Genomic DNA, 12,931 nt, shown 5'->3' with positions numbered 1-12,931 from the left:
TTCTCAGAATTTTAATTCCGAAGCAGATGACTAGCTTCTTTTGAGCTTTGTACTCCGATTTTCTTTTCCTTGTTTGATGTGTCAACTTTATCCAGAATATTCTATTTGTCACAGTCCTTTCCACTCCATCAAACTTCATCTTCTTTAATGTTTTCCTGCTTTTACCATTGCCCTTCCAGAGTCAATTCTTTTTTTTTTTTTTTTTAATTTTTTTTTTCAATGTTTATTTATTTTTGGGACACAGAGAGACAGAGCATGAATGGGGGAGGGGCAGAGAGAGAGGGAGACACAGAATCGGAAACAGGCTCCAGGCTCTGAGCCATCAGCCCAGAGCCCGACGCGGGGCTCGAACTCACGGACCGCGAGATCGTGACCTGGCTGAAGTCGGACGCTTAACCGACTGCGCCACCCAGGCGCCCCTAGAGTCAATTTTTTATGTAGTAGTTAATGAAGTCTTTTTTTAAAAGCATACGGATCATGGCATGCCCTTCATTCACATCCTATCACATTGAGAATAAAATATAAACTCTTTACCACACCCACCGGGCCCTTCATGATCTACTCTTTGCCTATTTCATTTTTCTACTCTGCCTTGTTCTGTCTTGATATCTCTAGCGCATACCTCATTACCTTTTGTTCCTATTTTATTTTAGTCTCATTGCCTTTTCATTTGCTGTTTCTTTTGCCCTGAAGTCTTCCCACACATTTTTGCTTAGCTTCTTTCGTTTTGATATTTTCTCAAATATCACCTTCCCTTCAGAGAGGCCTCTCCTATCTAATATAGAACTTTGACCACTCTCTCCTTCCTTGCATGCCTCTGAACTTACCCCTACCCTACATTTACTTTATAGCTCTTACCAAAAGCTGACATAATGTATATTTATCGCGTCTTTGCCACATTAAAATGTAAGCTCCACAACGGGATTGTGTCCTTTACTGCTGTATTTCTAGTACTGACCGTAGTCCTTGGCTCCTAATAGATGCTCAGTAAATATTTATGACATGTTTGAATTAAAAAATAAATTATTTTCTGTTAATTTTTCTTAATCTCCGTGAGTACATGTGACCTCACTTAAAGCCCCATAGGTTTTAGAATCTCTGATCATGTGTTAGGGTTCTCCAGAGTAACAGAACCAATAGGATATGTATATAAATAAAAGGATTTATTGTGTGGAATTGGCTTACGCAGTTTTGGAAGCTGGCAAGTCCAACATCTGCAATGGAGCTAGCAGGCTTGATAATGCAGAGACCCAGGCGAGCCTGTGGTGCAGTTTTAGTCTGAAGGCCAGTGACCTGGGGAGCTGATGTGCAGTTCCAGAATGAAAGCAGTCTGCTGGAGAATTCTCCCTCTTTTGGGGGAGGCTGGTCTTTTTGTTCTGGTTAGACCTTCAACTGATTGGATGAGGCCCACCTACATTGTTGAAGGCAATCTGCTTTATGGCACAATTCACTGATTTAAATGTTAGTCTCCTCCAAAAACACCCTCTAAGTTGACATAAAATTAACCATCACATGGCATCTGTCTTATTCTTTGTGTCTGGACTTATCATCCCTAAATTCCTTACGTGTAGATATTCAATAGAAATGAATTATTCTGTTTTGTGTCCTCTTTCTTTCCAGAAATGTGCTTCAGAGCTCTAATTTTTCCTCAGTGTATTTCTCAGACTTAACACCATTTGTCATCTTAATCCCAGTACTGACTGCATCACCAGGCCCAACCTTTGTTGAGTTGGGGGTGTTTGGAGGACCTGGGTTTTCAGCTTAGCCTAGCCCTCTCCCAAACTATCCATTTGGTAGTGGTCATCTGCATATACAGAATCTTATCTGTGTATCACTTAAGAGAAAGAAACGTTGTTCTTGAGGGTTGACAAAGCCAGTTTGTTTATGACCAGTTTGATAGCAGGACTAGTTTCAGATTGAATTTGTGTGTGGACATTTTTAGCTGTCATCTTCTAGAATTCTTTTTTTTTTTTTATTAGGACTGTGAAACAATATGTTAGTAATGTCTGCCAAGCACACACGGTAGAAAGTAGTTTAATATATCATGAAGCTTGCTGTTTGCTTTTACCCATACTAGAGTCGTTTTTATTTTTCCTTATTTTCATTTCTTTAGGCCAGTGGCTTTCAAACCATTTTGGAATAAATTTTACACCGTAACTTAAGACATGCGAGTAAGAATATATGAATCATATACATACATATATGCAGGGAAAATTAAAGTGTTAAGTTATTTCTTTTGCCATATTGATTAATATCTGCCATTTCCTTGTTGTAACTGAAGGGTACTTAGATACAGAATGTGTCTTTGCTGAGAGATGCTGCTTCAGTGCCAAACTTACTGCATTTTTTTGGTGTGATATATTTTTAACCTTAATTCATGATTCTTTAAGAAAAATTTTTTTTTGTAATGTTTGTTTATTTTTGAGAGACAGAGACAGAGCACTACTGGGGAAGGAGCAGAGAGGGGGGGGGGAGACACAGAATCTGAAGCAGGCTACAGGTTCTGAGATGTCAGCACAGAACCCGATGCGGGGCTCGAACTCACGAACTGTGAGATCATGACCTGAGCCGAAGTCGGGGCTTAACCGACACCCAGGCGCCCCTTCATGATTCTTATAAAATATTTTAAGTTAACTGTAGAAAAACTTAAGTTGTCACATACTAATCTGCATTTCAAATGTAGAACTGGGCATTAACTTCTGGATGTCTTGTTTGTGTGGGAGGAATCCTTATGACAAAACCCACCAAAACATCATCAGTTATAGCAACCAGCAATATCTAGAGGGAAAACCTGGAACCTCCAGATAGGGTTCGTGTGAGGGGATTATTTATTATAGTTACTTGTTTCCAGGTTGTGGTTTCTTTTTGTATGTTCGTGTTAGATTGGAGCTAAGGAATAGAGGGTTTGTGCAAGAACATAATATGGGAGTTGTATGTTTTATCATATCAGTTTTTAAAAATCATGTTTCTATAGGTTAGAAATAGCAATGCTAACCTTATAATATTTATTACAAAGTTATGTGTCAAGGCAGATTGCTTTGAAACAGCATAGGTTTTTCTACATCATAAGTTTAGATGTTATTATTATCATCTAGTATTATTAGTAAAAGGAATTCCAGAACTCAGAAAGTGTGTTAAAGTAGGATATTTAGTTTATATAGAGAGATTAACTTGCTGCTTAAGAAAGAGAGCTCTAGAGGTCAAAGTGGATGTGGCAATGGTTTCTTAGATATGACTCCAAAAGATAAATTGGATTTCATCAGAATTAAAAGTTTTTATTCATCAAAGGAGTGAAAAGAGTGGGAGAAAATATTTTCAAACCACGTATCTGATAAGGACCTAATATCCAGAATATGTAAAGAACTCCTACAGATCAACAACTAAAAGACAACCCAAATAAAACATGGGGCAAGGGACTTGAATAGACATTAATCCAAACAAGATATATAAATAATTAAGAAGCACATGAGGGGCGCCTGGGTGGCTCAGTCGGTTAAGCATTTGACCGCGGCTCAGGTCATATCTCACGGTTTGTGAGTTCAAGCGCCACATCAGGCTTGATACTGTCAGCACAGAGCCCACTTTGGGTCCTCTGTCTCCCCCCCCCCCCACCCCTCCCCTGTGTGAGCTCTCTCTCTCAAAAATAAACATTAAAAAAAGCACATGAAAAGATGTTAAAAATCTGTTGACGTTAGGGAAATGCAAATCAGGTTCACAATGAAATAGCCATTTCATGCTCTCTAGAATGCCTATAATAAAAACAGAAAATAACAGGTGTCAGGATGTAGAGAAATTGAACCCTCCTACATTGCTGGTGGAAATGTAAAACGATGCAGAGTTAGACATAGAATTACCATATGACCCTGCAATTCCACCTCAACAAAAAATTGAAAACAGGTGTTCAAACTAACTTTCAGAGGAATATAGCGGTATTTACATACAGCACGTGTTGCTGATTTCTTAATTTGTACTGGTTGGTAATGATCCTTCGTAGCCGTTGGTTCTACTCTGGGCTCTTGGTTTCATCCCTTGAATTATCCTTCCTTTTCCAGAAAATATTATTATCTTAACTTTGGGTTTCCTGTGGATCTTTTTGGGGTTTTCTCCATGAGACAAAAGCTACACCCACAAATATTAAGATTAAGCCCTTTGCCGTTTTGGACTCCCTGTGAGGCCGCTATGGAGTAAAACCCTTAAGATTCTCTGTAGCCCTGTTGTTTAACAAAAAGACTGTGGAAGTATCCCCTTAGGATTCCCAAGGGGCCTTTTCTGTGTGTGAAAAGATTCTGTGAAGAGCACCTCCTTAGAACTTGAGGTCTTCAAGTATTTTTGCAGACTGGAAAGGCTGAGAATGAGAAACAGTTTTATTTTTGAACTTATCAAGTCCTAGCTCCTTAATATTTCCTTTAAATTGTACTTGAAAGCTAGACAGGTTTTGTGGCTTGTTTGAAGCTCATTTTTACCCTTATACTCTGCTAAAAGAAACTAGTTGGTACTCTTGAGCATTCTGCTTGAAACTCTCTAGCTAAATCTTATCAGTTCATTAGGTATAGCTCCTAATTTTCTGTTTGTCATGCCTTACCACAGGTGACAACTTTGACAAACTTCAGACACCACACACAGAGATCCTTTTTCCTCCAGGTTTCCAAAACATTTTTCTCACTTTTCTGAAGCCCTCACCAGTGGTTTCCATGAGGACCATTAGGCTTCTGCTAAGTCTCTTCAAGGTCCTTCCAACTCTCACCCTCCATGCACCCCACATGCTTGATGTTTTACTGCAGCAGCCCGTTGCTTCTAGGTACAAGTATCCATTTGGTTATGGTTATATAACAGATTACCCCAAACTTAGTGGTATTAAATAACATCATTTATTATCTTATAATAATAAATAATATGTATTATGTAGGTAAAAATTATACAACTGAAAACATTGATTATATAAATAACATATTACATTTTAGTTCTGAAGATTTCTGGGCTGTGTTAGGAGATTTTTGAGGTCTCATGAAGTTGCAAGGTTCCGGGGAAAATGGCAAGGTTCTGGAAAACCAGGTCAGATGGGAAGTGTAATAATTTTTGGAAAATACAATTTGTCACAATGAATAAATGAACAAAAACCCCTAAAACCCACAATTGGTGATTATCAGAGTGTAAGTGGATAAAAATGGATAATAAATGGATAAAAAGATAAAAAGAAGCATTTATCCTGCCTTATGAACTGTACTTTGGGTAACCAAACTGTAGGTGAGGAAAAATATCTCTTTGAAAAATATGTCAAATAATAAATGAAAAATAGTAGAATTATCACTTTTTGCAACTTCCAGTAAATTAATGGATCTAGACATTGTACATCAACACAGTTGATAACATCATAAAAAGAGAGATAACCAGCCTTTGAGTGCCTCCTGATGAGACAACACGACACCACCTAAAGTTTTGCCAGAGAGAATAAACCCGAGTCTGAGCAGGTGTCTGGCTCTAACTCTGGTTTGTGGGAAATGCAGAAGACAGGATCATGTTAAATCGTATCTTAAGCAAAATCTAGTCTGTGGAAAATTCTACAGATCAAGTAACCCACGTTCTTCAATAAATTAATTATTGGAGGGAAAACTCCTAGATTAAAAGAGACTTAGAAGAGATTTTTTTTTTAAATAAGGTAAAACTGCGTATGGTATATGGGCTCATACTCATACTTGGGTGGTAAAACCATAAATTTCTGACTTTTACAACTGCTTTAGGATATTACATGCTACATATTGTTGGCTAATGAGTAGGATACTTAAATTTTTTAAAATCAATGGGGAGCCTGGGTGGCGCAGTTAAGCGTCCGACTTCAGCCAGGTCATGATCTCGTGGTCCGGGAGTTCGAGCCCCGCGTCAGGCTCTGGGCTGATGGCTCAGAGCCTGGAGCCTGTTTCCGATTCTGTGTCTCCCTCTCTCTCTGCCCCTCCCCCGTTCATGCTTTGTCTCTCTCTGTCCCAAAAAAATAAATAAATAAAAAAAAAATAAACGTTGAGAAAAAAAATTTTTAAAAAAATAAAAAAAAAAATAAAATCAAGAGCCACTGGTTTAGATAAACACCCTATAAATTTGAGTCATGATACAGTCATCATTTCTACTTTTTTCTCATACAGAAGTAGGAAACTTTATTGGTATCAGTTTTTGGCCATAAAAGATATTTTTTTTTCACATTTAATACACTCTTAAGTCAGGGTTCATTTTATAATGGTATGTTTAATTGAAAGCCCTTTGATAGCTCAGCTTCCAAAAAAAAAAAAAAAGGAATATCCAGAAAAATTCTGAAAAATAATAGTACTTAAGAGAGGACAAGCCCTACCAGATTAAAAGCTAATTCTTTCTTCAAAAAAAAATTTTTTTTAATGTTTATTTATTTTTGAGAGAGAGCAAACAAGCCCGAGCGCGAACTGGGGAGGGGCAGAGAGAAAGGGAGACACAGAATCCGAAGCAAGCTGCAGGCTCTAAGCTATCAGCACAGAGTCCGACGTGGGGTTCAAAGCCATGACTGAGAGATCATGACTTGAGCTGAAGTTGGATGCTCAACTGACTGAGCTCCCCAGGTGCCCCAAAAGCTAATTCTAAGATGGCAGTAGTTAAAACATTGTAGAATTAGTGTAGATCAGTGGAACAAAATAAGAAATCTAAATGCAGCAAGGCATTTGGTGTGTTTTAAAGGTGGCATTTCAAATTATTGGAAAAAAACTGATTGTTCAGTCTATGATTTAGGGATGACTGAATAGACATTTGGAAAAAATAAACTTGAATCCATATTTTACACTAATTTCAAAGATTTACATATTTTAAAAAATGAAACTATGAGAGTAGAAGAAATATTGAAGAATTACTTTATAATCTGAGGGTGGCTTTCTAAGAATATGAGAAAATCTAGAAGCCATATAAGAAAAGATTGACAGTTTTGCCTACATTAAAGTAGTTTTTTGCATGGCATAAACTACCATGAACAAAGAAAAAATCAGATCACAAACTGGATAAAAACATTTGGAATTAGCAGACACATGGCTAATTTCTCTTTATATATAAAGAGAAAAGAATATGAAGAAGTTCAGTCTTATTTAAAAGTGGTCAAAACAGAGAAAGACAGATACCATGATTGCACTTGTGTGTGGAATCTAAACAAATGAGGGGTGCTTGGGTGGCTCAGTTGGTTGAGCGGCCGACTTCGGCTCAGGTCATGATCTCACTGTTTGGTTCATGGGTTTGAGCCCCATGTCAGGCTCTGTGCTGACAGCTCAGAGCCTGGAGCCTGCTTCAGATTCTGTGTCTCCCTCTCTCTCGGCCCTTCCCCTGCTCACGCTCTGTCTCTGTCTCTCAAAAATAAACATAAAAAAATTTTTTTTAAAAAGGAATCTAAACAAATGAATAGATAGCAGAATCAGACCTATAAATACAAAGAATAACAGTTGCCAGAGGGGAAGGGATGTGCGATGGGGAAAGGACAAAATGGGTAAAGAGAACTGAGAGGCAGAGTTCCAGTTATAGAATGAATAAGTCAAAGAAATAAAAGGTGTAGTATAGGGAATGTAGTCATTGATATTATAAAAGGGTTGTATGGTGACATGATAGCTACACTTGGGGTGAGCATAGCATAACAGAGTTGTTAAATCACTATGTTGTATACCTGAAACTAATGTAACATTGTGTGTCAGCTATACTTAAAAAAAAAGAAAAAGTGAAATGGTATATGGAAATGTTCACTGAACACTTTTATTTTAGGGAAAAAGTCCATATAAACAGCAATAATAAATAATAAAAGTCAAAGGATACAATCTGATCATTCATAGAAAAGTAAATAAAAATATCATAAATACATGAAAAGATAGACAGTCATAAAGGAAATTGTGATTAAAACTACACTGAAAGTGTGTTTGGAAGGCTGTGAGAAAACATACTCTCTCACTACTAGGGGACAGTTGGGCTACTCAGGCAATATTTATCAACATTGCAAATTTTACTTAAAGAATTGACCCAAAATGATGTAGATTTCCCAGGCAACATTATTTATTATAACAAAAATTTAGAGTAACCTCACTGTCCATCAAAGGGGTTCTGGTTAAATACATTAAATAACATCCATACAATGGAATAATGAATTACACCCACTAGGAAGAGTTCATTTACTGATACGATCTCAAATACATATTGTTGAATGAACTTTAGTTCAGAACTAGGTATGTATTATGGTATCTTCTGTAAAGGGAGTGTTTCAGGAATTCTCTGTCACAGAATATCTCTGGATATACAAGAAGCTGATAGCATTTGTTGCTTACGGAGAGATCTGAGTGGCTGGGGGGGACAGAAGTTGTGAGAGAGACCACCTTTTATGCAACTAAATCTTTGGAATTTTTATTTAAAAATTTACATTTTAAGTTAATACTAGGAACTATAAACTTACAGTCACATCAGGTAACATTCTATCAGCGGAGGGAAGAGGGTCAAAAGTAGAAGGTAGATGAAGAAACAGGTTAAAAAACAAATTGATGTGAAATAGGGTATTCTTGAGTTTTAGTGTTCATTTGGTTTTGTACTTGGATTCACTTTTCCACTATTATGTTTGCTGCTTGATGTTTCAGTTATCTAATTACTCACCGTTAACAGTGTCTTAACTTTTGGGGCACCTGGGTGGCTCAGTTACTTAAGTGTCCAACCTCAGCTCAGGTCATGATCTTGTGGTTTGGGAGTTTGAGCCCAGTGTTGGGCTGTGCTGACAGCTCAGAGCCTGGAGCCTGCTTCAGATTCTGTCTCCCGCTTTCTGCTCCTTCCCCGCTTACGCGCTCTCTCTCTCAAAAAATTAAAAAAAAAAAAAGTGTCTTAACTTTTGAATACTTTTTTGTACCTCTGAAAGTAAAGAATAGAACCTTAAATAAATACAACTTTAGTGGTTTCCTAATATTTCTTTTCTAAGTCAACAAGATGGAGTTGTTGACCTATCAAAGTAGATGCAGTTCTGTTTAAACTTCCACATAACCCACTTTTTAAAAAATTTTTTTTAATGTTTATTTTTATTTTTGACAGAGAGAGAGAGAGAGAGAGAGAGAGACAGAGCATGAGCGGGGGAGGGGCGGAGAGAGAGGGAGACACAGAATCCGAAGCAGGCTCCAGGCTCTGAGTTGTCAGCACAGAGCCCAACGACGTGGGGCTTGAACTCACACTGCAAGATCATGACCTGAGCCATCCAGGCGCCCCTACATAACCCACTTTATAGAATAGTAGGAAAACATGCCTTTCTATTAAATGCAGTAGAAAGATGTTGAGAATTCTCGATGTTAGGTAGCAGTTGAAATACTTTTAAAATACCGACTATAACTGCTTTACATGTTGTAAAACATCTAGCTGCTTGTTTTGTTTTTTTTTCCTAAACGTGTTGTGACATTAATGTTTACCTTTAGGCTTTGGCAAATAGAGTGTAAATTGCAACTGTAATTCTAGAGTAATTTTATGTGTCCTTTGATCAATACTTCTAAAAGAAAGTTTGTGTTTTTCTGACGTTCTTTGAATGCAATTTCATCAAGAAACCTAGAGAACACATTTTTCCCCTTTGACTTGTTGCAGTTTGATTTTCTACTTGATATAAAGAAAGATTTTGTTGATGCAATAAATTTGAAATTTCAGATTGATTGCTATGAATAGCTTTAAATTTATCAAAACCTTCCCCAATGGTATTTAGATACGTGTTCATTTGTTTTATTTGAGGGAGCTGCATATTGTTAAGAAACATTTGCATTTATGTGCTTTACTTTGATTAAAACAAATTTCAAAGTGTTGGTCTGATCATTTGCTTTCGGGTAAAAATAGATTGGGGCGCCTGGGTGGCGCAGTCGGTTAAGCGTCCGACTTCAGCCAGGTCACGATCTCGCAGTCCGTGAGTTCGAGCCCCGCGTCAGGCTCTGGGCTGATGGCTCAGAGCCTGGAGCCTGTTTCCGATTCTGTGTCTGCCTCTCTCTCTGCCCCTCCCCCATTCATGCTCTGTCTCTCTCTGTCCCAAAAATAAATAAACGTTGAAAAAAAAAAATTAAAAAAAAAAAATAGATTAGTAGTTACATGGAGGTAATTACTGAGCATTTACAACATTGACATTTTTTTCTTAAAATTATTGGCTTTTAGTTTAATTATACACTATGCAAAAACCAAGATGTACTTTTAGATTTAAATGAGTGTCTGTAGGAATTGACTGGCCCCATAGATATTGTATAGACGGGATAAGATAAATTTTTCTAGATAAATTAACCTAAGATTGGATCTCTCCCCTGAATGGATTTGTATACATCCTACAATGTGGTGTTTTGTATGGGTGATTTTTCAGATGTCTAAAGCTTACAAAGTAAAAATAGATATTTTATGCTATTGTTTTACTTTTTCTTGCCAACTAGAAAAGCATGTGGCAAATTCCAGTTGTATCCAAGAAATAATAAGCATACATAACACTTGAAAGTGCTAATTGATCATAATCTGATAATTTTTTTAATCTTAAAAATTATCTAACCTGAACCTTGGGGTACTGGAAGCATCACTCTTGTTAAGGGTCTATAAGTTAATTTCTCAAAGTAAAATAATTTTTTGTTTAACAAAGACATTTGTAATAAAAATTCTTCATCTGAGTTATCACCCTAAAAGCATCCCAGATTCCTTGTGCATTGGTTGTGACGTTTTCTCTTTCCTCTCTAGAGCTGTCTCTGTGGGAAGTTTGTCCTACGTCCATTACGACCATGCCGTAGATATTCTACTTCAGGCAGTTCTAGGTATGTGGTCTCCCTGTCAACAGACTTTTTTAACTGTTGTTGAGGGATGTGTGTGGATATGTGTTTTCCATGAATATGGGAATAGCTGCTTAAAATTTTTTTGTTAAGGGGTGTAGACACTGGAGGTTTGCTGTAATATTTTTGGAGCATTATTTATTTGTAGGTGAAAATTTGTTATGATCCTCCTTTTAGTTCTTTTGTAGTTAGGTGACATCCAAGGTAGACAGCCTCCCTCCCTCATGTGCTGTCTTCCATTCTGTGGCAAATAGATGTCTATTTAGTACTTAGCACATTGTAACTTCAAAAGTGTTGTTTTATTTGATATTTATATTGTCTTTCTTTTGTAAAGGGTTTATTTTACTGTATTTACAGAAATGTTATTAAGGAGAGAGGAGCTTTGAAAGTATTTCTTTTCTGGGTTCAGAGGAAATCTTTTGATTGTGGACATCTTGAAAATTTTTTAACGTCTTGAATTTTAAGGTTACTTAATTCTTCCTACTCTAGATATTACTGTACTTAAAAAAATGTAGTTATCCATAAATGTTATTTTCTATTGCAGATATGTGTTTTTTGTTTTTTTTTTTTTAACATTTATTTATTTTTGAGACAGAGAGAGACAGAGCATGAACGGGGAAGGGGCAGAGAGAGAGGGAGACACAGAATCGGAAGCAGGCTCCAGGCTCTGAGCCATCAGCCCAGAGCCTGACGCGGGGCTCGAACTCACAGACCGTGAGATCGTGACCTGAGCCGAAGTCGGACGCTCAACCGACTGAGCCACCCAGGTGCCCCTGCGGATATGTTTTAAAGCAAATCAGTGAAAGATGATGTGCAACTATAGAAATAAACTTGGCTGCTAAAATCTGAATCAGCAGTGGAGAGGTAGAGGTTAGGGGTCTTTAAAACCCTTACCATTGGTCTAAGGAAGTTGGTGTGGGAGAGCCAAGGAATATAAATGTGTTTCCTATTTCTCTCACTTAGGTTGTCTCCTGGCAAAATTGCGGGAGCTGGCCTTTTGTTTGTTGGTGGAGGTATTGGTGGCACTATCCTGTATGCAAAATGGGATTCCCATTTTCGGGAAAGTGTAGAGAAAACCATACCTTACTCAGATAAACTCTTTGAGATGGTTCTTGGTTCCCCACCTTATCCTGTTCCATTGCCAAAGAAGCCGGTAAGAGTCATAAAAATATTTCAGTTTATCCTACGGAATACTTGTGAAAGCATGTTGTTTTCATCTTGAAAATATATGTATAATTAAGTAGAATTTCAGATGTGTGTTTGTTAGTTTTCTTTAACATTAATCTATAGAGTTGGATTTTTATCCCTTTGGAGTTCAGGGTTCTCATTAAGTACCCACCACATAGAAAATAATTGAATGGCACACGAGGGTAAATGGAAGAGGCCGATTGGACAGAGGTAACTGTGTCTGTCCTGTGGACGGAGAGTGTTCTCTGACAGCCTTCGCTGTTGCAGCTATCAAGCTGTGACTTAGAACACTAAAAACATAAACATAGAATGGTCATGACACAGAACCCAAGTGGTTCTAGTTAGTACTGGCTCTTTTTAGACCACAAAACAAGAGTCACAGAATTTTGAGCTACTTACTGATTGGTTGATAGGAATATCTTCTGGTATTTCTGGGACTTGGTGCATATTCAGAGTATCACCTCCCCCTGCCCGCCCAAATCAGGCCTAAAATTTTTTTAAACATCTTAAATATTCTTCATTCAAACAACTGCTTTGAATAAAAATTTACAAAAGAGATTGTGGATTTTTGCTGATTTAGCCTTGGGTGTTTATGCTGTGAGGCTGGACATAGCTGACTCCTTCCTTAGAAATTGGGTGGATTTCTTTTCTCTAGGGTAGCCTACAGACCAGTCCTGTAACAAAGTTAATATTTGGAAAAGCAAATGTCCTCTCACACCCTCCCCCAGCCCTATCATGCTTTTTCAAAACAGTCTTCCACATCATTTATTCTTCCATATGAACTTTAAAACTGCTGTGTTTGCTGGCCAAGAGAGACAGTTTTGCAGCTTTAGTAGTCAAGGAACAGAATTCTGTGGATTCATTCTAAAATGTTGGGTCTATTTGAACTTACATGACCCAGGAGAAATGGTTGGGTGTAATTCTAGGAGCATGGAGACAGGCTGAACAGTTCA

The 12,931-nt window shown here is 37.5% G+C and overlaps 1 protein-coding gene across 6 annotated transcripts in view; it reads left to right on the top strand.

Moving 5' to 3' along the window:
- IMMT (inner membrane mitochondrial protein) overlaps nucleotides 1–12,931 on the top strand; it is a 41,357-nt gene that overhangs the window by 4,872 nt on the left and 23,554 nt on the right. For all 6 annotated transcript variants that reach the window (XM_047854140.1, XM_047854139.1, XM_047854138.1 and 3 more), the window contains exons 2-3: nucleotides 10,702–10,775; nucleotides 11,754–11,943. In XM_047854140.1, the coding sequence (XP_047710096.1) occupies nucleotides 10,702–10,775; nucleotides 11,754–11,943 (264 nt within the window). The remainder of the gene's footprint in view (nucleotides 1–10,701; nucleotides 10,776–11,753; nucleotides 11,944–12,931) is intronic.

The sequence above is a fragment of the Prionailurus viverrinus genome, chromosome A3, assembly GCF_022837055.1.
Source record: "Prionailurus viverrinus isolate Anna chromosome A3, UM_Priviv_1.0, whole genome shotgun sequence".
Lineage (NCBI taxonomy): Eukaryota > Metazoa > Chordata > Mammalia > Carnivora > Felidae > Prionailurus > Prionailurus viverrinus.
This window is presented reverse-complemented; position numbering and strand designations above follow the sequence as displayed.